Source organism: Buteo buteo, chromosome 5 (genome assembly GCF_964188355.1).
Source record: "Buteo buteo chromosome 5, bButBut1.hap1.1, whole genome shotgun sequence".
In the NCBI taxonomy this organism is placed as follows: Eukaryota; Metazoa; Chordata; class Aves; order Accipitriformes; family Accipitridae; genus Buteo; species Buteo buteo.
The window spans coordinates 4308256-4335240 of record NC_134175.1 but is presented as its reverse complement, the minus strand read 5'-3'; the positions used below and the strand labels follow the sequence as shown (position 1 = coordinate 4335240).

Genomic DNA, 26985 nt, shown 5'->3' with positions numbered 1-26985 from the left:
TGTTCTTAAGCTCGGATCCATGGAGGCCAGGCAACTAGCAATACATCCACCCATGACAGCAAAGTACCCTCTCTTTTGCATGTAACGGGCTTACCATTTGCTTAGGAGTGATTTTCCTGCCAAGTTTATTGCCATTCCTTGCATTTGAAAGAAAATTGCTCTTATTTAGCTGGTGGCATCTGAGCAGAAGAATAACATAAAGCAAAAGGGAAGGTTAAAATCTCGCAAAAGGCATTCACCTGCAAGATGAAACTGTAGTGTAATGGATTTGTTTTCACATCGTAGCCCACAAGTCCAGTGAGTTTCATTTTTAAACAGGATCTGGGTAATATAGCATGTCACCAGCCCTCTGCAGAATGATTTAATTGTCGGCTAAAGAGAAAAGGAAGGTTGTAAGGTGAGACTGAAAGAGAGGAAGTGACGCCAATACAACATCACATCCTGACATTTAGCACGCTCTGCCGCTTCAAAGTTCAGGAATGAATCCTTCTCTCTTGCTAGCTAATTACCCAAGGTACTTCCAACATCCCTCCTGCTAATCAAGAATAGTACACACTATAAATGTAGAGGGAGGAAACGGCTAGCATGCAACATGTGGGAATTGCACAGTTTAGTCTTTCTTTAGTCTCTGGAATTGCTGCCTAGAAGTACAGATGCAACAGCACCCGGCTAGGTATACTCTTTAAGGGATGGACGAGGGGAGATTTTTCTGGTGGAAAAGGGATGGAAATTTGTACAGTGAGGAAACTACTGTCATAAGACACTTCTTCCTTAGTGAAGTCTGATTTACAAAGCCTATGCAGAAGGCTAAGACTTAGTTTCTCCTTTGCAGGCTGGGTATATGGTCAGTAAGATGGAGTTATAATCAAAGCAATAGGAATAAAACAAAAATTCCTGGTTTATGGCATCCATTTGGTCCTTAATGGATTAATGTTCTCTGTGTTTCTCGCAGGCTTTAACATTTGTGCCCGTCGTAAACTGCATTTTTCTCTCTTCTGCTCTTGTTTGCTCTCCAAATGGCTGCCCTCACCCTCCCACACTGGGTCGCAGTCCCTTCAGAAAGTCATTTAACAAAGCTGCTGCCTTGTGGACTCTGTGTCTTGACAATGTCAGTAAAGTTCAAACGCTGCGAACAGGCCTGGGACAGAGTGGGACTGGAGGATGTGTTCACCCAGGCCTGGACAGACAGAGGTTGACACTGATGCTGCTGAGGGTTATAGCTGAGGGATCAAGACTTATTTATTTTAAAGTCTGTAAGCAGCACAATAGCCCTGGTGGGCCCCAGGCTGCTGAACACATCTCCCCTTGTAGTGAAGAAAGTCATTCTGCAAAGAGATGACAATGCGGCCACACAGATGCTTATTCCCTCTGTGAGGTCTACATCAGCTTGGCTCGGTTTAACACTGAAAATGCACATAGGGGTGCTAGCTCTTAAAGACAATATTGGCCATCTTTCTCTTAGTTACGTCACCGTATTCCTCACCTGGGACAGAAATGAATCCAAATTCTGCTCCGTACTCGTGGTGGTCAGTCGCTGACGAGTCAGCTTTCTTCCCAGTGAGTGAGGATGCCAAGTCCCTTGCCCCTAATATATGCCGTACCCGCCACAGTCAGGATGGCACTCCGGTGGGTGCTCTGAGGATGCACTTGAAGTTTAGCAAAAGTGGTTTGGCCCACGTACCACCACAGAAGCTGTGAAAATTGCTCAGGGTGTGCACATATAGAGCATTTCTGGGGGCGGGGGGAACCTCAGAGCATTGAAGAAGCCAGTGCAGGGGCTGGAAGCATCTCCCTGCTGCCTGTCTGCGTTACTGCACCTGAAAGGCTATTTGCTCGGACAGCGTTCAGCCCTAACACAGCTCGGTGCTGAGATAGCCACAATCTTTTAGGATGGCTCTGCGTTTCATTGCTCCTTCTTTTCTGAAGTGCCCTCGAGAATGCCAGACCAGCCCCAGTCTTCCTGCCACTTTGGGTCAAAAGCTTTGTTAAAAGTGAGTTAGCCAAGCTGTTAAACCCTAATAACGCAAGGATTGCTCCTCGCAGCAAATAGTAACTCCAATTACCTCCTGAGGGAGAAGAGTCTGTTGACGGTGCTTCTTTGTGGGGTTTGTGGGCTGTGTGGCTGCGATGTTGCTGAGGATTCTCCAGTGAGCCTTCATGTGCTCTTACTGACCATTTACTTCTCGGAGAGCTGAGGGAGGCAGCTCTTGCAGGGGCCGCTGAAAGAAGTGACGTGGGATGTTGATGTCTCTCCTTTTGCACTACTCTGATGAGCAACTCTCCTCTGACGATCAGGGTACCTCTTATGTCGCTGGCTCTTCCAAAAAGGAGGTCCCAGCAGGACTTGGGGATCTGGCTGAAATGCAGGCTGGGTCTGTCCCACCTGGACTGTAAGCCTGACCGCATCGTGCTGGTCAGCACAGCGCGGCAGCCCTCTGGACAAGGCAGGGTATTGCTTGGCAGCACGGTGCCAGCTGCAGCGTAGTATTGCAACTTTTCTCCCTTTCTGGAGGCTCAAGCAGCACACACAGCAGCCCGGTGGAGCACAGATCAGGCCAGCTTGCTGCGACTGATACCTGGGATCCCGGTCTGGGCAAGAAGCCATGTGCATGTACGTGAGATGGAGGCAGATGCGCCGACCCCTGCTAGCTAGAATATATGTCAGATGGTGGAGAGTGTTTCCAGATCTCAGCTGGGGTGACTGGGTTCATTGCTAAGGAGTGGGCTAACAAAAGTTGGATTCAAACTTTTACAGCCGACAGTGATGGTAACTGTGCTGGCAAAGAGCTTAAAATGCAAACCAGGAAATGGCCTCAGCCCCAAAGGATGGACATACCAAGAGAGAAGAAAGGGCTATTCAGAGTGCATCAGGATTCCTCTAAAGCGAAGTGTGCACCTTCCCTCTCCAGCCTGGTTTTATAGTTTGGTACTTCTGGTGGAAAGTATTGCAAGTGAGAAAACACCTGGGCTGGAGATAGGAAAGCGTTCTTTTAGGTTGTGCATGAGAGACAGGTGAAGGTTTGAGGCAGAGCTGCCAGGGACAGTCAGAGGCATAAAGGTGCTGAGTGCCCAGAATGCGGTTGTCCTGCTCCCAGGACGTGTAGCTGAAAGAGACGGGCGGAGGCTTGTGTTTGTTCTGGGCCTAAATTGCAAAGTGGAGATGGAAAACAAAAGTGAGGTACCCACACTCAGTTCATGTGCAGCACTGCGTTGAAGCCTGTGGCAGGTTTGCAGGTGGTAGGCAGACTTTATTTTTCAGGTTTGTTTCGTTGCTGTCCCAGTACCAATGAGTACTCCAAACAGAAGTGTCCAGGGGGCTTAGCCAGGGTCCACAACAACCTGGCCAGGTCTCTGAAATCAGACGACGTGGTTCTCACCACATCCTAGTTTCACATTTGAGGAATTACACTGACCTCGGCAAACCTGCACCTGATTGACACTGTACTGCTAATTTTCACTACTGTGTCATGCCAAGCCATTTCTTCCTGTAACCCAGCAAAGGGGACTATGTGCCTAAATGCCTTTGGAGAGCTGCAGCTAACTGGCACTTGCACCAGTGATGAGTGGCAGGAAAATGCTCTTTTGCTGAGCCTAAGTCCTGAGCTTTATCCACAGGAGCATCCTCCTCCTTGAAGCGTCAGCACGAAACGCTGGTTATGTTTAGCAAACATTTGGCAAATTCCTGTCACTAGTGCACCCCTCTAGTTTGAATGAACGTGAACAGACCTTGGGGAATCAAATACAGTGCTGCACAGTGAGTTTTTGCTAGGCTTAAAGCAACCAGCAAGACACAAACGTTCTTTTGTTTCCTCAAAGGATGGGATAGTGCAGGGTTATTTTTCCCCCTCTAGGAAAGGATGCTGGCAGCGTATATAGTGGAGGTCCCAGCTATTCTCGTTTGTCATGAGGTGGGAGATGAAACAGGAAAACGGGGAAGACAGACACCCAACGTTCTGACATGTTGCCTTTAGGAAGAGCTGCACTGCCCTGGGAATCAAAAGCTGAGCCAGAAATCCCAGGCATTTCCCAGCTCCCCATTGCATGGCTGCTCCCATTCAGAGACGAATCCCTTCTCTTTTAAAGAGAGGGCTTCAAGTGTGTCTAATTTAGTCTCCAAGGTGGGCACAGGAAATTGTGGATGAAGCAAGGCAAACTGTTGTCTGTGAAACTCATTTGCAGCCCTCCATAGAGTCTGCTAGACATGCTGCCGTAGTCTTTGTCCAAACCACCAATTTGAGGGATTAAATACCTATTGATTCTATGGAAAACACTTTAATATTTGGTTTTGGTTCTAACAGCGGTACAAATGATTTCTTTCCTCATGAAAATCAGCTCAGTGCTATTAACAATAATGGGTTTTGTCTCTAAATCTGGGCTCTCTGTGAGGTGGTTTAATTTAGGAATATCTATGTTGCAAGCACTTGAAGTGATTTGTCCTCACACTTTCTTTCTCAGATGCATACTGCTATCTCCATACTCGTGTAAAAGCTTTATAGTCCAAATATTTTTTATGTATCCTGCAGGACATCTCTTATAGCAAGTGCTCTCTCCAATAGAAGTATTTTCAGGATTAGGCTATGAGACCACTATGTGTGTGTATGCTACAGGAAAAAACAAATCCATACTTGTAAACAGACTTCCTACCCTCTTCTGAGCAAACAGCAATTGTGACCCAAATTTACCCTCTTTCCTAGAAAAATCCTTGTTAGTTTAATATATTTTAAACATAGTGTAAATGTCAGCTTGCTTTCTCTGGGGCTTGAGTGTTCCAAGAGACTTCCCCAGCAAGATCCCATGCTGTCCCGCTTTTGAATTTCCATTGTTTTGGAGAGGCAGAATAAACTCTTTTATACACCTGAGCTGAATCTCTTGGGCTCAACATATTTGACATCACGATGGGTTGGCAGAATAGCTCTGCTTCTCTCTGCAGCCACTGGAATGTCACAAGATGTAACAGTACCATGCAGAAATAAAAGTGAGAAGGAATCGCTGCTAAGAAAGGGTGAAATATCTGTTTTTCAAAAGGAAATCTTTCTGCAGAATGCCTGCAAATTAATCTCTGCGAGGTCTGTGACTTGTCTTTCTCCAGTGTCTGCCTGAAATACAATAAAAACTACATCAAAGGCAGAGAGAAAGGGCTGTGTCTCCTTCTACCATATAATCTTCATGTTTGGCTGCTGCCCGGGTGCTTGGCAGCATGTGAACAATATCGTAACCTCTGTCACTCCCATTGCTGGGTCCTTGCGTGCGTCACACTCAGACACGCACCCAGCCAGGCGTGCACTGAGCAAGTCCAACGCACTTTATCTGTCCCTCCGGTCACTCACTCCGCCAGGGTGCATTAGCAGTGGGGGTGTTTTGGGGGCAGCTCTCTGCTTTGGGGTTTCTCTGCTGTCACGAAGCAGGAGCAGGTGTCGCTGTGGCTGGGCTGGAAGAGGTAAATGAAAGCCAGTGACAGTCTTTAGGACATGTGTTTCAGGACTGCTGTCACGGTTCCTACACAAGGAGCTGTATCACCCTGAAAGCTGCTTCCCCAGAAATTTCCCAGGATGTAGAGTGCATTTAGACTGCAAGAGCCTGCTGTCTGAGGAATAAGATAAGCACGTCAATGCCAGAGCATGCCACTGAACTTGCTGCTGTTGGCTTCGGTGAGTCGGGGGTCAGCTCCAGGCTCGCTGAGTCAGGATATTGCATTTGTACAGCACCAAGCATAAGAGCTCTGAACTCGAAAACACAGATGTGCTCTAATAGCTCTCTGTTTTGTTTTGAGGCTTAGCCTGTGTTTACATGGAATATATAGCTTTGAAAAATGTAATTTTTTTAACTTAGCTTGTCGCTCTCTCCTTTCCCAATTTCTAATAAAACAGAGGAGATGGAGCCAGTTTTGAATTAATGCCTCCGGTACGCTACAGGTCCCATCCTTCCTCCTCTGTTTTCTCCTTCCCAACACCACCCTATCAGCTGCACTGTTCACGAATCGAAGCCCAAGGTACAAACCTGGAGCGTGCGGGTGTCTGAGCTGCATTCTGAGCAGCGGCTCAGCCCCCAGGCTGCTCCTTGCTTGGACACAGCACAGTCCTAAAGTGCAGCCGCTCCTTGGAGACATCCCTGAGCTGGGAAGAACCGCTGTAGAAGTGGAGGAGCCTGCTCAAATGTCAGGGAACTTCCTACCAGGAGTGGAGAGGGAAGGCCCATACATGGCGAGGTAGAAGGAGTTGCCTTTAGTGATGGTTTTTATTTCAGTAATCATTGAGCAAATAATGCAGCCACGCCTGAGCAGGGACTGGATGGGCAAGATGAGCAGGTCCCTTCTGCTGGAGTGCTAGCACAAATGAGTCAGCAGGTCAGAGAGATCAGTATTTGGGCACTGGCATCTCACCTCCCCGATCAGTTCAAGGAAGCTGCTCCGACAGGGGCTGCTTGGAGTGACTCAGAAGCATGACAGACCTGGTAACCCACCGGGACACCACTAAATTCCCCCTCGCCCCCATATTTCTGGGCAGTGCCACTGTGTCTTTTTGGATACCAGCCACGCTCTGGCATCAGTGGTGGCTGCATTTCACTGGTGGTCCTTCTGCATACTTTGTAAAGCTCTCTGGGTTATTCCTCTTTTCTTCAGTGTAATGCTGAAACGAGCAGGGTGAATGGGATGGGCCTTGACTGTTGTAAACCAACAAATCTGCAGCGAGGTCTGTGAAAATGTGCCGGTTGATGCCAGCCAAGTCTGTGACCCTTGTGGTACGTTGCTTTGTCTAGGGACAGCTGAGGAGTACCGGACACACTTGGGTGCAGCTCATAAGCAGAAAAGCCCTTTCTCACTTCAGCCTTGCTCTTCTTCACTGTAATTTCTTTCCACTGCTCCTGAGGGGACCTTCATGCAGAGAGCTAAATCATTCCTTTCTCCCTGGGAAACAAATCCCTCAGCAGACCGGAGTCCCTCCTTTCGTCTCTGTGGGCCAGACAGCCAAGAGAGGCCCATGCATCCAAGCTGCTGTGGGGATAACTTTGGGACGTAGAGCTTTTCTGGCGCTGACTTTGGTACTTACATGTGAGCTGAGCTCTCTAGAAAATCTGGCCTCATGTATATATTTAGGTCTCCTGTGCTTCCTCGTGAGTCATTAAGTCCGTTCCAGCAGTAGCCAGGATCACAGCCTGGCCTTGTGAAGTCTCATGAGGCTGTGCAGGGATATCCCAGGGAAGAGAGGGGATGGAGAGCGGGGTGGCTGAGGAGATGGCAGTTCAGCGCCTCGCTCCGCTCTCTGCTCGGCTGTGCGGCCGCGTAGCTGCCACTACCCTCCCTTGTAAGTGTTTGACACCAGTGAAGTCCACAGCGTTCACTGGGTGTGTTGCCTTTGATAGAAAGAGAATGACTGCTCTAAAGCAGCATCTCTCACCAACAGAAAAAAAAAAATCCTTTCAGTTCTGTCACCCTTTGAACGAGCCCTGTAGCTGCTTTAGACGTTCTGTCTCAATGGCTAACACCAAGCGGGGAGGAAAATAAACAAGCAAACAGAGCGACAAGAAAAAAATACAGCCCTGGAAGGAAAAAAAGCAACATGTCTAGAAGACAACTCAAGGGCAGCCAGTGATGGGCAGGAGAAATCCTGCCACTTCCAGTCATATCAGGGGAGAGGAAAGCCGTGCAGACACTGTGTTATCATCCTTAAAGTACTCAGGTTAGGGAGAATTGTGACAGCTGTGTTCGTAGTGCATGTGAACATGGGCAAAGAGCTGATGAGGGCTCTGGCTTCTCCTGGCGAGCGCATAGCGTGCTGGCTTTGGGCTGCAGGCGAGGCGAAGGAGGGTGCGGCTGCTGCGTGAACTGCGTTCTGCAGCCCTGTGCCGCAGCAACGGCAGCCCTGGGGTGGAGGGTTTGCGTTACCAGCCCGAAGGACGAGTGGGAAGCACGTTTGTCAGGCCGCTGCCTGGATCCAGAGCGGTCCGCTCACCTTTTTTGGGAGTGTGGCAGGTGCGTGGGGCTGGGGCTGGCAGGCGGCCACTAGGTACCACTGTCACGGCTCGGAAGTTTGCTGTATCACCATGTTCTGTCAAGTGCTTGAACGCCTCTCCTCTAGGTGAGATCCCCACGTGAGGGTGAAGACCCCTGTAATTGAAACAGCGTGCTTAGGAAAAATCACTCATTTCTGTGCAAATTAAGGGTCAGTTCCTTTTTTGAGGAGAGTCCAAAAGAATAAAATCCAGTGTGATTCACTCCTGGGATGGTGAAAGTGAACTGGGAAAGGCATGAGCAACTACTTAATCCCCTTCCCATAGCTCCCAGGCAGTCAGATACCAGCGCTAATAAATGCTCCCGCAAAGAGCCCGGCCCCCAGGCTGGGGTGGTGAGCAGAGGTGCTGAGCTCTGTCATACAGCCTGGCAGCGGTGCGAAGCGGCTGGGACACCTGCAAGGCACGGCTGGAGGAGAGAAAGACCCTGAGAGCAGGGAAAGGTGCAGGAGATGTGGGGCTGGCAGCGTACCACACCTGCGATTTACCTGGTAACTCAAACCGTGGCTGCTCCTCATGCACGACGCAGAGTACGTAGCAGGCCAGCAGCACTTGGTCTTTCCTGCAGGGACACAGTGGCAGAAGGATCCCTTTCCCTGAAGGGCTTCTGAACAAAAAGAGATGATTTGCAGGAGGTCACCTGGCAGGGCAGAAGGGGGGAGTCAGGAAAGAGGAGCGCGGAGGAGGGCACTTCATAGGTGGGCAACAGAAGGAAAAACCTGGGACGCAGAAAGGAGCGGAGCGAGGGAGAGATTCGCAGAACTCTGAATGGGAAGCTGAAGCATCCAGCCAGTAACTGCTGTGTGAGTCCCAGATCTGACTTGGGGGAGAAAAGCCTCTGCTATCACATGCAAACAATTTAGCTCGAGAAACATGGTTTTATTGCCTGCCGAGCGCTTTTCCAAATGGGACCTGGAGCTTTCACACACTTCTCTGCCTCTTCTGCATTCTCTTATTCCTTAGAGGCAGAAGGATTTTTATCTTCATCCAGCATTAAAAAAAAATCCATAAAACCAGCTGCCTTAAAAAATAAAGCCCCTTTCCTAGTCTATGCTAATAATTTACTATTATTCCAGGTTTTATTACAAGCTCTTTCAAGGGCTGCCCAGAGCCCCATCCGTAAATAGCACATAACTCAGGCCATGAGGATTTCCTCCCCGGTGGGACTTTTAATGTCTAAACCAGAGGTGTCAAACAAGCAGCTCAAAGACCCGTTGTGGCCCTGGAGATTTCTACATCTGGACTATATCTCAGTGCTTAACACATTAGCTTTTGCCCCAAGCAGCTCCGGATTTCCCTCGTCAGTTTGCACTGAACCCGAGTTAGGTTTGATTTAAGAGGCTAAGCATTCAAAGGAAAAGAAAAGGTACCTGCTTAACCGTTCAAAGTGCTGCCCTGAAGGCTCCCAGGGTTTTGGAGCAGGGTGCAGGCACACATCTCCCCTGAAGCAATGCACATTGCACCCAGACCTGCTCGGAAGAGAGAGGGAGGAAGGGCTCTGGGTGCCAGGCGCTGGTCCCACGCACCATCCCTTCTCTCTTGGTTATCGTTGCATCTACGCACAACCTGCAGGCTCGTGGCTATGCGCGCTGGAGAGCTGTGGCTGCCCTCAAAATCCGATTCATCTCTCAGGCGGAGGGTGACTCTGCCAGCCTGGCCCGTGGGCTGCCCAGCGGGCTGGCATGGGCAGCACCCCGAGCACCGGCTGCGTGGGCAGAGAGAAGGCAGACCAGGGAGAGAAGCTGTAGCTAGCCTCTGTGTCCTGGCAAAAAAAAAGGAGCGTTAGTGGTTCTGTGTCCTCCTTTTTCTTCACGGGAGGGGGAGTGTGGCCTCAGAGGGGGAATTTGGGAGACTCAGACTCTCTTCCTGCCTCTTCCATTACCTTCGTGGGTGGCACCGAGTTGCTTCCTTTTCTGCTTTCTCTCTTGCTCGGTGTCTGCCTATTCTGAGGGCTGGGACTGTCCTCTTCATCTGTTCACATACTGTCTGGCACGGGAAGGCTCTGATCTCAGCCGGACCGTTAGGGTGCAACAGCGTAACTGAAGAGCCACTTGCATAGAGAGATGGAGACTGTGCTGCATCCCTCCTCCTCCTGCTGCAGAAATGCCTGTCACCAATAACAAAAGCTATTTTAACGTTTCAGGACTAATGCCTTTCTGCAGCTTGGTTAGAGCACTCTTTCGCTTGATGATTCCAGTCCCGAACTGGGCAACTGGTCTGTAGTGTGGATGCAAAGGGTGCTGGGGGTAGATGATGTGGGTCTCATAGCCCCACAGCTCAGGACCGAGCCCAACTTGGATGCTCAGCCCTGGGATTTATCCCATACCGAGTCCTTTGGAATGCAAAGATGGGGCTTAGGGGAGAAAAAAAGAAACTCCATTTCTGTGTGTTTTTTCCTGTCCTGACTCTTCTTGATGTGTTAAATCCTGAGCCCACCTGCGGCCTGAACCTGCCCGAAGTACAGTATTTCATCAGACCACAACAGTGGGATCATATGGTGTAGGTTTAGAGGATGGGTATTTGGTTGCAGCAGCCTTCTCTGAGCAGCCCAAATTCCTCTCAGGTGCTCAGCACCAGCCAGGACCTGGCTCACGGCCTGGGGAGAGCGCTCCCTGGTTTCACTGCAGCACAACCCCAACAGCGTCAGGGTGGGGATGGATTTACCTGCCACAAAGGAGCTGGGGAGACTGCCCAGCCACCCCATACGCCCCGAGGAGGCCCGGTACCTTTTTCTCTCTTCCGTTTGAGGCTTCTGTTTCAGCGCTCGCAGAGACGCAGGTGTGCTGGGGAAGCCAGCCCAGACAACCCATCCCTTCCACCCAGCACCTGCTGCAGTTCTAAAGCGCTTCTTGCCCCAGATGCCTCCACGTGAGGTCGGGGTGGATCCTGTTAAACTACCTGGCAGAAAGCAGAAAGGGCACACGGCTGCTGGCTCCAGGTCTGCAGACTCTCGAGCGACTCTCTGCCGCCTTTCCCCTCTGGACGCCCACTCCTTTCCCCCCTGCTCCCCCTCCCCGTCGTTCTGGTCTGCCCGCAGCAGGTCGATAGGCGAAACCTGCTGCTCCCGTGTAAGTGGTGTAATGACATTAACAATCTGCCACCGGCAAGTTTCCAGCGTGAGGCGAGCAGCCTCTGCTCCGAGCGTGCAATCTTGGCAGGCTGACACTTTCCCATGCCTTCTGCCCTCTGTCAGCGGGGAGGTGGGCCACTCCCAGCCTGACAGCTCCGACAGGATACCTTCACAATGACTGAAATAATAGACCTAGCGATGGGAAAATGAGGCCAAGAGAACCCAAGGGTGAATTACAAGATGAATAACTTCCCTGAAGCCACGTCCCAGAGCATGCCTTGGCCTGCTGTTGATTCACCAGCTGACTTCCCCTCCTTTGCCTTGCTCCACCGCCCTCTGCTCCCCTCCTGGGAGACAGACCTGTCTGGATTCCGTCACTCGCCTAAAATAACTGAGAGGTTTCAGAGAGGAGAGGAAAGGCAGCAGAGAGGACAGGCGCAGAAAAGCGTAGCGCAAGCCCTGCGAAGCGCCGGCCCCGCGTGCTTGAAGAAAAGCACTCTCGGAGTGGGACTTTTAGAAGTGGCAACCAGGTGAGGATGAGCAATTGGGCTATCGCCGGCAAAAACTGCAGAAGTTCCTTTAGTTGGCTATCCACGGCCATCCTTTCTGGCCTTACGCTCTCCGCTTTAACCTAAAGCTTCGGATGGACTTCCCGAGCTGCATTTGCTCAGGTACGAGCTCTGGTACCAGAAAGAAGCGGTAGCATCTGTTGCTCTAGGGAATTATGTGCTCGCCAAACCGGGAACCCCATGCCATCCAGCTGGCCCCAGATAGCGAAGTCAGACCTACTGGCAGATGTACAGGTGCAAAGAAGCAGGGCAAAGAGGGCAGCACCACACCGCACGCAAAAGTAAGCGTGGCAGCAGGTACCAGAAGGGTCCCCTGCCCTCCGCGGTGGAGAGAGATGGCTGCTTCAGTTTTCGAGGAAGCAGCCAGTCCTGGGGCTAAGCAGTCAGATTAGGAGACAGCTCATTATCAGGTGACTGACGTGAGGAACGCTGCATATTGCAGCAGTCTGCAGTGTCAGCACAGGACTGTCTTGCAACAACACTGGGCTGGTGCTAGTCTGCCTACCACCTACAGCACTTGGACTTTCCATCAGGATGCTATTAGCAACTACGATGAAACAGCCCTAACAGAAAGCAATGAGCTTAATGTTCCCCAACAGGTAATCAAAGTGAATGCCAGTACAGCATTATGGCAAGGTGCTCTGCCCACAATACTTTAAAATTTGCTTGCTTTTTGCCCTGGGTTTTAAAATGCACAAGGGCTATGTCCGGTTGGAGATGAGTCCTGTTTCTATTCACATTCCATATTCTGCAATTCGTATACGCGTCAATCAAAACTGTTGTTAGCCATAGCTGTCACGTCAAGTCCACGTCTAACAACGCGAGTGATTGACAGCAAAGTTTGTTATCTGTGAATGTGTCATCCCATCCAGCACCCAGTGCTGGAGTGCTGCCTGACAGGTCATCGGTGGGAGACTTCCATCATCCATATATTATGAGATGGTTCGAACAAATCATTTTTCAGCTAGTCTCAGACACACGCGTTCTTCTGCATCCCTGTTAAGCTGAGATATAGGATTTGACAGTGGAAGGGGGTGGAGGCCGATGGACCTTGGTCGGACAAATCCTAGAGGGTCAGCAAATACGAACAGGCTGTATCCATTTCTGTCCTAACTCATCTGAAGGAAATGGAGGCAGCAGGTTCACAAAGAAACAGAGCATGGGAAGAAAATCACTGCAGAGGAGCAGACCTCTGAAGGCCTTTCATTAGAAAGCCCTAAGATACGGTGGCTTAGCAAATTTTTACAGACTGAAAGCTCGGGAAGAGCTCTCTCATTTGGCTTCTTGCTTTCTTATTTTCCATAAGAACCAGCTCAAATCCTCTTTTGCAAAGAGCTGCGTGGAAAAAGGAAACGATAAGTAGAGAGTGACCTGCGCTTGTCAGCCAAAAAAAGTTGGGATGAGTTCTGAATGAAAGTTTGGGTTACCACTTAATTGATTTCATATACTAGTTCACTGGCCATAGAAATCAGTGGAATGGAAAGACTCCAGTCGATCTTGATAAACTTCGAGTCAGGCCTTCAGTGCAATATGATCCCCAAGAGGTGCACATTTCAGGACCTGATAAACATTAGTCGGGCAGTTCACCTCTGAGAACAGCTGCCTGCAAAACAGAGCAAGAACTTGGGAATGAATCAGTCACGAGTCAACGTCCACAGCTGAAGTTTCAAGCGATACGAAAATACAGTCACTTGTTAAATGAATTGTTTAGGGTTTTAAGCTTTTTTTTTTTTTTCGACTATAAATATTATTTCACCTGAATGCTTTAACACTGAGATGTATTATTATGACAGATCTTAGACAAGAAAATTGTTTCCAAAACAATATTTTCCGTAACTTTTTTCTTCCCAAGGACCTTTGAAAGTCTCTCTGTTCGGATTTGGAACTAAAATTACATCTAAAGTGGGGTAGAAAAGCTACATGTCCTCTGGCACAGAAATTACGTCCTCCAGGGAAGCATAGCCACTAGCAAATTCATGGTCAATCAGGCTCAGGAAGAGTTTGATCCCAGGTCCCCTGCAAACTTTTCTATTCATTTCATAGCACTAGCAGTTCTGGGCTGGATCTTGATTCTTGCTGCAGCCAACGGAGTTTTTGCAATAATACATATCAGCCTGTTGCACAGTACCTGGGAGGTATCTTCATCTGCATCCCTCCTTGGATACTACAGAGAAGTAACGCCTGTATCTGGACTTTTTTTGTGACGCCAGGAATGGGATTGTTCCATGGAGATACCTTGGGAAGCCAAGCATACGTTAGTTTATGAACATAGAGGTCAGCTTTATAACACAGTGTATCGAAGAGATATTAAAGGCAAATCCTAAAAATAGCTTCCTTCATCCCACACAACCTTCATGTTTTGATTTCCTGCTGAAGATACCCAAAAGTTTGTTTGGACTGTAATTAGTAAGGTCTGTAGTCACAACTCAATCGTAACAACTTCATTTGGCTCAGGAGAAGTTTAAACCCAGCAAATGCAGAATGAAGTCCACAACTGGCTTTATAATTCTCCACTTAAAAATAACATCCGCAAACACTTTGATCTGCTACATTTTGAAAGGTACCGCATTTGGATATGTGGATTTCCAGTGAGGTAGAGGGGAGGAAAAAGATACTTGATACTTTTCCAAACACTTTAGTCAAACGCTACTGAACGCTGAATAAGGGTGAGTTTTTACAAAATCCCGTGTGCATTAGGATATCTAATAGATACATAAATACCGATGGATGGGTAGCTAGCTAGGTAAACAGATGAACAGATAAAGAGAGAGGCAGGGGCTGGGAAAGAAGAGGGAATGGGCCAGTCTGTAATTCACCTCAGCCCGTGTCCCTTCCTTCTTCTCGAGGGCTGTGGGCCCCCGCAGCAGGACGTGTAGAGGGTGGGTGCCCTGCTCTACGCTGCCCTGGGCATTAGCTGTCAGTGGTGGTCTTCCTCCTTCTCTAACCCTACTTCCCCACTCAATGAGCCGCCGTTCCTTCAGAAAGCCGTTGGTACGATAGCCTTCTTGCCGGACAGATACCCATTAGCGAGCGGTAAACTACAAATCAGCGGCAGAGCTGCTGACAGCAGCAGGCAGAGCTACGCTGTCTTCCCCTGGCGCTGAGGAGCGCGGCGTTCTGTGCGTTGCATACCACCACCCTTAATGTGCACGGGGCTGCTAAAACCAGGCCCGGCATGAAATCATTCTGCCTATGCCACAGAAGTGCTCACTTAGTCTGCGAGAACCTGTGCCTTTTAAATTGCTGCAAGTGCTGCAGGAACACGACAAGGCAGGCGCTCGCTAATCCACAGTAATTTCAGCCTGGCAGAGATCCCTCGTCACCTTTCTCGAGGAGCCATTTGCATGTTCTTGCGAAGCAAAGCGGACACCTCTGGCCAAGCGCTTGTGGTCCTGGTCTCTGAGTGAGGGGCACCTGATTGCTGTATTGATTTCAGCCACCACGCTGCAAGCCTTACACGTTCTTTGCAAATTAAAATAGGGTTGCAGAGAGAGATATTCCCCCGCGGACACAAAAATGGATAAGTAACCTTCCTTTGCAGAAGGTGAGGCATCCACTCATTCTTCAGCAGCTTCTTCTTTCATGCAGGACCCCTTATGGCTCCAGGGACCGGAGACCTGATGCTGACAGGATTTAGTCCCTACTGAAAACAAAGGGCCAGTCTGTAACACACCGGCTGGCCGGGCGCATTTTGCTTGGCACCTTTTCCACGGGCTAACCACCATGGTGGGAATACTGTAGACGTTGGTGCCTTCTGCTACCGAGGAGGTAAAGTCATCGCCCAAGGGTTCAGGGAGCAAACAGAGACTAAGCAGCTTGAGCCCCTGTGCCTTCTGCAAAGAGGAAGTTTTGTGGAAAACTAACAGCAAGGGATACCTTTCCTGCGAAGCCCCGTGCTGCAGAGAAAGGTACCTCAAACCCTGGCCCAACTGACAGTCTGAACTCTTGCCTTGCTCTGCTTCCGTGCAGTAGGACTCTGCACTTGAGAGCTTTGCTCTTAATGACAAATCGGCCGATGTGGGAAATCAATTCTCCAACAGCAGGGCATAACGTCTCTCCAACTGGTCCTCTGAGATTTCACAGCGAAAGCTGCTGAAACCTTAGAGCTCAGAGAGAATCCCATAGTCTTGAGAGCATTTAGGGTAAAAGTTAAGGTACAAGAGCTCAATTTATCTTGAGCAGAATCTGCCTGCAAAGCCACAATCTGTAATTCAGTAAGACTAGGTCTTTTCTACCACGTAGTCTCTGCATGAACCATTAGACACCAAGAAGTGAGCTGCCAGTTTCACTGGTGAAAGCAGAGTTACCCATCCCAAGACAGACACTGATCTGTATCTTTTCATAAAACTTGCATCTCACCTAAGATGGGACTAATGTCACCGATGCCTGACCTTAGACGAGACAAACTCCAAGCAGCAATTCACATCTAGAAAACTGGATTCATTCCCCCACTGCTGTTGGAGTGATCCAGCTTCCATTTAGTATGTTTTCAGTGAAGTAGCCAGAAGGACCTCAGCAGCGTGTAGCACCCGGGGTTTTGGGGAACAAATCTGCAGGAATGCGTCTGTAATACGTGAGCTACCCTTAGTCTATTAGCTTGGATGTAAACAGCAAAGCCAAAGAGCCTGAGTTTCAACCAGTGAACGTGCAGCCACGCTGGTCAGAGTAAAGCTAACCCATGGGCATCCAAGCAAGATGCACACCCGCCTCCTGAGAGCAGCACAGATATTTCAGCCGTGCCCCATTACCTCGCTCTGGATAGGGATGCACGCACAAGTTACCGGCACGGGTGTGAATTTACAGCGTACTGCTCCTCCATCCTAGGCAGCGGTCTGTACTCTCTCACGCTGCGGAACGCGCAGGGCAGGTTTCACTGGTGGCACTGGTGTACTGGGAGCTCAAGAGCACACGCAGGTAGCACGGACCCGGGGAGCAGCTGCGGAGCCACTGTTGGCTTGCAGGCGATAGCGCGTTTTGTGTCCATACCACAGCTGCGTGATGCATTAAGTAGCGCTTTGTTTTCCCCTCCGGACTGAGCCACTTCAAGTCCTACGCCTCAAAGGCCCCGTATAGGGAAAGAAATTATGGAAACAAATCTTTCTACTTGTGTGTTTTCTGGACTGCCTATTTTTAATTAAGTATCCTCCTTGCTTGCAGGATGCAAGCAAGATCCATGGCCGTGGGACTGAGTCACACTCCGAGAGCAGACCTCCATTTATCAGCAAAGTTACATTACCTTGCCTTACATTAATACGTGTTGTCAGCTATTTTAACAGTAGTAAGCGAATGGCAATGGGAAAGAAGAAAAAAGCCTCTAAAGGATGTCGCTGTGTCTCTTGTTAGTGGGCTGACCTTGTGCTTCCAGAATCGCATGTGTGCAAGGGGCACGGTCAGCTTCAGTTCTCCTCTAGCCAGGGGCCAGGGCACTTCAAAGGCTTGTAAACACCCTGGTACTGAGGATAGTCCACGTTGGCAGGAGGGGGAAAGACAGTGAGGTCTGTAGCACGGGTCACATTGGTAGGTGAAACAATCACCAGCCAGGATCGTTTCTAACAGCTTGCTCTTTCCAATCAAGTTGAGTTGCTCCAAGGCAGTTGAATTTACCCTCCTCACAGCCAGGTTACTGCACTTTGGTCCCCGCTAAAAATAACCAGGCAATAGATATGTCTTAGTCTATCTGAATCTTAAATAGCAGTGTGTGTCATCTCATAGCTTTTGTGTACAGTTCTGCGCTGTTTCCTTTCCAAAGTTGTTACGCAAAGAAAGCAACGAAGATTTCGATGGTCAGCAGCGATGGAAAGATAATTCCCATTTGGACTTGGAATGGGAAAAGCTGTTCACAAAGCAAAATAGGCTAAAAAATTACTTGCTGCCTATGGCCATTCTTCACATTGTCTCTAATTTCTTTGGGTGTCAGCGTCTTGCAGAGCAGGGTCCCATTCCTCTACTGGAGGTTTAAATTGATGCTAACAGACCACATGCAGATAACAGCAGCAATAACACGTCACTGCCTTTGCTATTAACGCCTGCATTTGTTCCACTTCTTCATCTCTTGCCCCAGTACCTCGGGTGCAGAGGGACTGGAAGGTACAAGAGGGGACCCTACAGAACCCAAGCAGCTCAGCCCTCAGCGCAGCCTTCCTCACATCATACATGGCATCAGCGCGGTACCAAATAACAGCACGCAGCATGCTAGGAGCAGCGAGGGAGGAAGGTTATAGGGGAAAAGGAAGGGGAATAGCAAGGATGCAAGATGCCCATATTCTGACTAAATCTGGGTGGGTCACTCTGGCTTACACTGTGGCTCTTGTGAAAAATGCTCTGATACGTATAGCGCGTCACAGTGGGTCAGGACTTTATTTTGTGATTCACAAAGAGAAGGTGGAACTTTGGTATGACTTTTGTCCTCCTCCTATACAAGGGGACAGGTTCTAAACTCAAATATGTCAACGGCAAGATCAGAATCTGACCCACTCTCTCCAAACTGATGCTTCTTTGTCTTCCCAGAGAAAATCTGCGCTCTAGCAATTGCCCCTTTGTGAGCAGAGTACTTCATACTTGGTTTATTTTCTCCAGATTTGGGGGGGAGAACAGAATCTCTAGACATGGAAACAGCCTTAACGAGAAAACTATAAACCCATATCTTCCTGCTTTCAGAAACAGAGTTAAATATGGCTTCTAAATGCTGCTAATTGATTTTAGATGTCTGGGGAAGGCTTTTGCCTTCACACCATCCCACCCACGCTGCTCAAAAGTTCCTCACCTGCCCCTGTCGCTCCATAAGGCATGGGGAATCGGTAGCAGAGCCTCTGCACTCAGTATTTGTCAGCTGTTTTAGCACCCAAACGCTGTCAAAAAAACATGGGCTGCTCAGAGACCCTGACTTAAGCCTTTGTTAAACCTACGTGGATTTTCATGCCTCCTTTCCATCTGCTGTGGTCTATTTTTATGTTTTGGCCTTGAAATCTTTCTCTTCTTTGAAAACAAGTCTGTTGTTTACAAATATTTGCCTCAGAAAAGTTCTGCCGTTCAAACAGACAGAAAGAAAAACTGCTCATCTCTGCATGGACAGCACACACGTCAAGATGTGTATGATCTTGCAAGTAGCCAGAAAGGCCTAGTTTGTGAAAGAAAAGATGGCTCACCCCAGAGCTGTCTGCTAACAAATCAGAAAATAAAAAGAAGTGCAAAGACAGATGTGAATTGGTTTTGCTGCCTGATGCAGTCAGGAATAAACTGTGGATGCATGGTCGATTTTTTTACTGTCCAAGAAGTACAGGCAACAGGGTAGTTGCTGGTAGAAAATTACTGTAGAATATATTCCTACATACTCCACAGACTTTTCTGCGCTATCTCCAAAGTGAGACAGCTTACTTAAAAGGCTGTAAAGTAACCTTCTCCAGTTGAAACACTTGTGGAGGAGCCAGGAGTTTTGCCATTTCCCACCCAGTTTGTGGCCAGCCCCGTGGGGTAGTCCCACCTCGCAAAGAGGCATCTCCAACTGCTGGGGGAGCCCCGTGGGATTGCACTTGCTAAAAACTAAAGCTGCAAACAGACTATCAAGGCTTTCAAAACTTACGCTAAGGACCGGCACCTTATCAGGGACTGACATTTTTTGTGTTGCTGGTCAGTTGAAGGTGCCTTAAAGAGGCTGATTTTTAAAGAGCAAAACTCAGCAGTTTTGAAGATCGGACTTGCTTAGCTTTTGCAGAGCCTGGTTGTGACTGATAAAGATCCACATCTCATAAGTGTCTGTGATATAGACTGCACTTTGTGGCTGTTGTCTTGATGTGTGTGTAGTGAACGGGAAAGGTTTGGGAAGTTTTGGGGGGAACCCCCCCCATACCAGCCAGCATGACCAAAACCTGGGGGGTTCCTTAATTGTTTATGCAGCTCTGCCTAAAGATGTGATGCACATATTGCACTTCTGATCCTGTCACTGAAATGGTAAACATCTTGCTGTACAGTGAAATAGAGACACTGGCCCCACGGCATCTGATAGAATAAAGATACAGGAAAAATGACATTCTTTTCAATCAATGCATTCAGATGTAAGAAACGTCCTGCTTGCAGGGACTGAAGTAGGAGCGGAAGAGGTCCACAGAAGTGTACGTCCTAATTGGATATGCTAACTTCTGGCCGATGGGTTATACAATGGACAAGCTTTCAGGGCTTTTAATGTGTGTGGGATCTGGCTTGTTTGTTGCATAAGAGCTGTTCCATAGCCATACAGGAGTGATTTATCTCTGGGTAATATGATGGGCTCTTGAATTGCAATGAAAACCCCTTTCTTTAACAATAGTTCAGGGTAACCTTATAATAACCTCCTCCACCTTCCCCAGAGAAATGCTTCAGTCAGATAAAGGAATTTGTTATCCACACAGAAACATCTGCCCCCTTCCTCCGAAAGGACCGACTTAGAGTGACAGTTACCCTTTCCCCGCCATTCTGCATTGCTTTTTAAAACAACAGCAATATCAAGCTTGGACGGAGGTGGTTTTTTTTCCTACCGGCTTCGGTTGCGGAAAGATCACCTGAGCTGGATTTGTAGTGTTGGGTTTTATTTCATAATGATGGATGTGCTGGTTAAATGTAATGGAAGAGGCAAGATAGCAGAGCAGAAATTTGGCGCCAACCGCCTCGCTTTGAAAGAGCCTGCATTCCAGCCTGCCTAAGAGGGGCTAAATGGAAAGATCTGATTAAGCGTCTCAGTGTTGTGACCCTGACCTCAAAGAACACGCCGATTCTCTGGAGGAACTTCATTTCAATTAATCAGCTTAACAGCCTGAGTAAATCTGGCTGCATCTATTGAGCCAGAGGAACCGCTCCCTCTCCTCGGAGGGTCTCTGGGATCCCAAAGGACGAGGCGGTGTGCGCCGGGTCGAGGGGGGGTCGGGGACACCCTCATCTCCCTCTCCTTGACCGGCAGCAGGCCGGCTGTGGAATAACAGGGAGACGACCCCAGACCCCCCCCCCCCGACCCCTCACGCAGCCGCCTTAAGCAGAAGAACACAAAGGCACTGGGGCAGGGAAAAAGACTTCGGCCGAAGCCTGGGGTGCTTTTCCCAGGTGGTTCTTTGCCGGTTGGTGAACTGGGCCAGCCCAGGAGCCAAAAGGGGCTTGGCTTCTTGCCCGGGACCTTGTGGGAGACCCTCTTTCCTTGCACCCAACAGTACTCCTCCGGGGATGCCTGTTGGGGCCACAGGGCCGTGGAGACATAGCTGAACCACCGCGAAACGTTTCACCGAGTTTTGCGGCTGGAACTAAATTCCCTGCTCTGGTTTAGCCTTCTGCCGGCTCTGGAAATGGCTAGTTAACAGCTATCCCTGTCTCTTTTCCCTCGGAACAAGGTAGAGCTGTCGCAGTTAAGTTCGGACGAAGGAAGCATCGCAGGCGAGCTGGATTTCAGTGCTGTCTTCTTCCCACCTTGCCTTGCTCCACCACACCCAGCTCATGCTATTACACCCGTGGACTTCTGGCTGCCCGCACTCTGCCTCACCATTATCGCTTTGGCGCTGTGTCCATCCCTTTGGACTTTTACCTTTCAGCAGCAGCACGCTTTGCTCTTTTCCTGCACCTTTAAAGGGATAAGACCAAATTTAGCACAATCTGGAAAAGCAGCTCTACAGAAAGCCTCGAAGGAGCACGGCAGCCCCCCCCGGTTGTAGAGGAATAGCCAGAAGAGCGGTTGCAGAAGTACAGGGCCTGGGTACAACCCTGGGGGGGATACGGTGATCGAAGCCGAGCTGTAGGTTTTCCGAAGCGGTCTGGCGTTAACGGCAACGACATCCCTCAGAAGGTTTTCGAGCTTCTGGCACGCAAGTTTGTTGGTGCCACGCACCTCACGTCCAGCTTCGGTATCACCGGACCTAGGCACCGAGAAGTAAGTCTACGACTTGCCCGAGGCTAAAAAAGAGAGCAGGTGGCAGTGCTGGACGTAAAAGTAGGGTGCTGACCACTGGGGCTCTGCAGCGTTTATACGGAGGCTGAAATGATGGTTTTCCCCTTACGTGCTTGCATTTCAGGGTCTCACTTCAGAGGCAGAGCGGTGAATGACTGCTGCTCTCGCGCTGGGAGATGAGCGTCCCAGAGGAACGCCGCGGTGCGTGTCATGTTTGCACTGCTGCAATCATTCAAAACCCACTCAGAAAAAAAGAGGGTTTTTTTCTGTGCCTGAACTCAGCAGCGTAGCGCTTGGCAGTCTCGCTTTTGGCCCCCGGGTACCTTGTCAATAAAAGAAATTTGCTGAATCTAGGGGTGATCTGGGGGGGTACCGGGCAGCGAGGGACAAGTCCGGAGACATGGTGCTGCCCCGGGGGGGTGTACAGTTACGCGCAGGCGACAGGCAGGCTTTCATCTGCTCTTCCAAGCCTTCTTCAGACAGAGAAGGAGGGGTAGTAACCGGCTGTGGGGGATGGAAGAGAATCGCTGTAACATGATTTTATGTCTGTGATTGCATAACAAAACCTCCTGGGAACCTCCTGATTCAAACGGATACCTAGTTCTGGTTGTGCGATGAAGGACTTTCAGCACTGATCGATTGCCCACGCTTTGGTGCAGAGGAATCGCTGGACTGGATCGGTACCAGGCTCCAAGCAGCCTGCGTTCCTATATTTAACCGTGGCCGAAATATCAGGAAGGTGTAAAAAGCCTTTGGAAGCGGATAATCTGCTTTACACGCCCCCCCCCCCCGAATGCACACATACACAATGCTACGTTCTCACAGAAGCTGCAACCTGCTTGCTAATAGAACGAGACCTTGGAAGATGAAATCGCGTTTCCATTCTAAAAAAAAAATCCCTGGGCCTGTTGTGTTAATTGGACGTTCCGCAAACATCGGGTCATTCTCTGAACCGTGAAACACTGCCGGTCCCGCTGCGAGCCAACCCACCTAGCCCAACCGCCAGGAAAAACCCCAGGTCTCGGGGAAGGGGTGGTGGAGAGAATCAGCTTTGCTTTACGGGGATCCCACAGACTGGAGGAGGAAGCCCCGCCACGACGGGTTATGCCTCTGGATGCAGCTTTGGCATGCACACATGTCATGTGTTGGCTTTTCTCTCGAAGATTACACGATAGCCCCACCTCATAAAATTGGAGCAAAGCACACAAAGCTTTCCCTTCTATACTGTGCATTCACTCTTAATGGTCTTTCTCCACACCACGGCCTTATTAATTGGTGACAATTGGAAGTGGTTAATTCTGTGTGTGTGAGGCTGCAATTGCTTCCACTTGGCCAGGATTCAAGTACTGGGGGTGAGTCAGAATGGGTGGCAAAACTGTCTTTTCCTCAGTTCCCTTGCTTACTGGAAAAAAAAAAAAAAGCCACAACCCCGAGTTATTCTCTTTTATGAGGTAGGCTTTGTGAGGCCAGGCAATTGAATTTACAACAGCATTGAGTATCAGAGTCTATCTGGCCCTGTCAATGAGAGTGGCGAGAAAAAAAAAGACACACATTAACCCTCAGCTCCGAGTTCCCAGGCGTTTCAATAGGGTTCCCAACTTCCCAAAGAGCCCGCTGCATACTCGATGAGACCCTTTATACCTTCTAATTACCCTCCTCACAATAGGGACAGACTCTCTTGCCTCTTTTGTAGGCGAGATAGTAACTTTTGCGCACACCACCCCCACACACGCAATCCCTACAGCAAGGTGGTAAGGAGCCAAATCCGAAGAGCGGCGTTATTTCAGGAGCTCTCTGAGCAGGTAGCAAGCGGCACGCGTTTCCTCGGGTTCCAGGAGCAGATTTGGGGGAATCTGTTTCTTCTGAGTGGAAACACAACACTTGCAAAGCTCTCGGGAGACATTTAACACTGCCAGACCCCCCCTTAACCCCATCACTCCCCCCCCCCCCCCAATTTTTCACAGGAATCCCTTCCACGGGCCTTATTTAAGGCCATAAAGTTCATTCCTACTTTTCTGAGGGGGTTGCACACACAGGATGAGCTTGTCCCTGCCCGCTCTCACCCAACAAAAATGAAAGGAAGGGGGGGAAAAAAAATAAATCTATTTCAACGAGTTTATTTATTTAAACACCTGCAATTTTTTTTTCCTTTTGTTTTTTTGGAAGTCTTCAACACAGGCACGCACACACACACAGACAAACGGGATACAAACAACTTTGGCATTATACTTTTGAATATTTGTTACAAAACTATTTCTCATTTATTTTTTTTTAAAAAAGTATCTCAAATAAAGGCATTTTAAAGGAGTAAAAATACAAGTCGAGATCCCAACCTCTGAAAATAATAAATAGCACGTTCATAGCGAGGTCCTTTTTTCCTTTCTGTTTAAATCTGCTTAAAAAAACCCAAACGATAACAGGGCTCCATACAACGGAGCCAACAGAAGAGTTTTTTTTTGGGAGGGGGGGGGGAGGAAGGGGGGGGGAGGGGGGAAGGTGGGTGGGTGTTAATGGTTTTGGGCAAGTCACCAAGGCCTCCACACGGATTCACTTCGCTCTCCGATGGGACTTCCCGCCTGGGATGCTGGAACAATGCTGCCCCCAAATGATGTCAACCCCTGCACCGGGGATGCTGACGGGGTGGCGGCCGCGTTCCCCGAGCCGCTGCCTGCGGACACCGGGACGTTGGCGTTGGCATACAGGGGAATAACCGGTCCAGAATTGGGAGGAAAGGCCGGGTTCGGGATGAGAAAAGCAAACTGGCCGTCGGTAGCAGGGACGAGCTGGAAGCCCCCGTAGACCTTGGGGGACAGGGCTTCAGCGGGGTTCAGTTTGCAGGGCACGGGCACGGCTCCGGCCGCTGCGGGGGGCAGCTGGACGTGCAGAGGCTGCTGCGCCAGATGTGCGGGCTGACCGGCCGGCGGCGGCGGGTAGTTCATGGCCACGATCTGGCCTAAACAAGCCGAGAGGTGACTGAGGAGGCGGGTACGCACGTCGGTGTTCACCCCTTCGCAGGTGGACAGGAATCGCGTCACCTCGTTCATGCACTCGTTGAATCCGGCCCGGTACTTGCCGAGGACGGTGGGGTCGGCGCTGAGAGCGGCTGGAGGGTAGAGGACATGGGGGAGGACGGCAGGTGAGCGGCAGGTCAGCACCCCGGAGACCCCCACTCACCCACCCACCCACGGGGTCAAGCAGGGTGCTCTTACCCGTCATCTGCGCCCGCTGCAGGTTCCGCAGGTGCTTGACGGTCATCTCCAGGATGTCCGCCTTCTCCAGCTTGGAGTGCCGGGAGCTCTGCGGGACGGAGAACAGGGCTTCGTCAGGGGCTGCCCGCCGCCGCTGTCGGTCCCCGGTCCCCTCAGCCCCCCGCCCTCCACCGCCCCACTTACATCCTTCTTCAGCGCATCCAGGATGAGGGTCTTCAGCTGCCCCAGGCTCTCGTTGATCCGTGCCCGGCGCCGTTTCTCCATGATGGGCTTGGAGGACTGCGGGGAGAACGGAGCCGGTCAGCCCCCCCCGGGCCGGTTCCCTTCACCGCCCCCGATTCCCAACCCCAACCCCCGGCACCGACCTCAGCACGGCCGCGGGCTCGCCGCCATCCAGCGCCGCCGCCACCGCCGCCGCCGCCGCCGCAGCAGCCGCCTCCGCCACCGCCACCACCGCCGCCGCCGTTGCGACCCGACCGGCACCCGCCATTTACCTTCCGGTGTTCGCTGGCGCTCCGCGGTTTGTCCGGCGTGTGGCTGGCGCTGGCCGGCGCCCCCGCGATGGGTGAGGCGGTCGGTTTCTCCATGCCCGTGTCGGCGGGCATGGCGCGGCGGCGGCGGCAACGGGCGGGCGCGTGCGGCGGGCGCGGGGCGCGTGCGGCGGCAGCGGCGGGGCCGGCAGTACCGGCGGACTGGCGCCCCCCCGCCCTTTTATACCCGGCGGCGGCTCCCCATTCGTGTGAAACCGCCGCCGCGGCCGTTCCCACACTCCCGCTAACCAATCAACGGCCGCCCCGGTCCCTACAGTCGTACCGCCCGCTTTCCCATTGGACGGCGGTCTTTTCGCCTGTCCGTCACGCGCGCCGCGGACCGCCCCCCCTCTCTCCCCCCCCCCCTCCCTCCCTCCCACATCGGCCACGTGGGGGCGGCGGGAGGGACGCCCCGGGCACCGCCGCTTTTTCTCCCCACCCCCGGTCCCGACCGAATCCCCCCCCCCCCCCCCCCGGGGGGCGGGGGGGGCGACCGCACTTCAAACCGAGCGCGACCCGGCGCTGCTCCGGTCAGCCGTTCCCTTCCCCCCTCCCCCGTGCCGCTGCTTGTGACACCCGCTCCCCCCCCCCCCCGGGAAAAAAGCGGAGGCGGCGTCCCCGGGGCCCCGGCTGCTGCTCCCGCTGCCGGCAACGGCGGCGGCTGGCGCGGCACGCGAGGCCGCGGCCGGCGGGCGGCCAATGGGCGGGAGGGGTGTGGAGGGAGACGGGGCGGGGGGGGGGGGGGGCACCCGCCGCCGGCGTCGTCGCCGTCGTTCTCCTCCCATTGGCTGGCGGCCGCCCCCGCTGTCAATCAAACGGCGGGCGGCTGGGCGGCGGGCGGCGGCGCTCGTGCCTCCGCCCCCGAGACGCGGCCCCGCCGCGCGCCCCCCCCCCCCCCCCCCCTCCCTTTCCCTCCTCCTCCTCTTTTCTTCCCGCCCGGAGCACGTGCCAGAAGCGCTCGCGGCTTTTTCACCACCCCCCCCCCCCCCCCCCGCGCCCCGCTCGCGGCCGCCATGGGAAAACCCCGCCCCGCCGCACTTGAGGGGAAAGGGGGGGGGGACGGGGGGGGGGGGACACACACGACACCACACACGGGACAGCGGCCCCTTCCTCACACACACACACGAGCTCTGTCGTGACTGCGTGGGTCGCGATACCCGCCCGGCGGGTTCCTCCCGTGGGGAGCTGCGAGCCCTGAAGCCGGGCTTCGAGCTCCCGGCTGCTTTCAAAAACCTTCCCTCCTTAAACATTTTTTTTTTTTTTGGTTTTTTTAAGAGAATGCGGCGTCGGTATTAAACCTCCCTGAAATCTTTTAATAATCGTAAATGGGGGTATTCGCTTCCCGTAGGCCCACGGCTGAAATTCGGGGCGATACCTCGCGTTGAGGCGCGTCCGATTCTCACCGATTCTGACGCGAGGATAAAAAAAAATTTTGCAGATTCTCGTAGGGGAAACGCCTTCGATTCTCCCTCCGAAAAACCAAAGCACGGCATGGCTTAGTTTGGGGGAATTTTTTTTTTTGCAGGAGAACGTAACCACATACTACATTTAATCCCAATTGCTGGCCCGTCTCGTGCTTTGCTTTTAATTTGCTCCAATGAATCATTCCGGTTGCCTTAACCGTTTCTGCAGCCGGAGCTGTAATTTCTGCATTTCCCGGCAGGAAATTTCCCTGAGCGGGACCGGCGTTGGGGACAGC

At 51.3% G+C, this 26985-nt stretch overlaps 1 protein-coding gene across 2 annotated transcripts; it reads right to left on the bottom strand.

Moving 5' to 3' along the window:
* Positions 1 to 23648: 23648 nt before the first annotated feature.
* HES4 (hes family bHLH transcription factor 4) lies at positions 23649 to 25541 on the bottom strand. Of its 2 annotated transcripts, none has more exons than XM_075029207.1 (4): positions 25122 to 25541; positions 24940 to 25035; positions 24757 to 24844; positions 23649 to 24650 (listed from the first exon to the last, which is right to left on the bottom strand). In XM_075029207.1, exons 1-4 carry the CDS (start codon positions 25359 to 25361, stop codon positions 24073 to 24075), a joined length of 1002 nt encoding a protein of 333 aa, XP_074885308.1. In that variant the 5' UTR covers positions 25362 to 25541; the 3' UTR covers positions 23649 to 24072. The 2 variants fall into 2 exon arrangements, with proteins under 2 accessions (XP_074885308.1, XP_074885309.1); XM_075029208.1 differs by having other exon boundaries at positions 25251 to 25533.
* Between the last annotated feature and the right edge of the window lie 1444 nt (positions 25542 to 26985).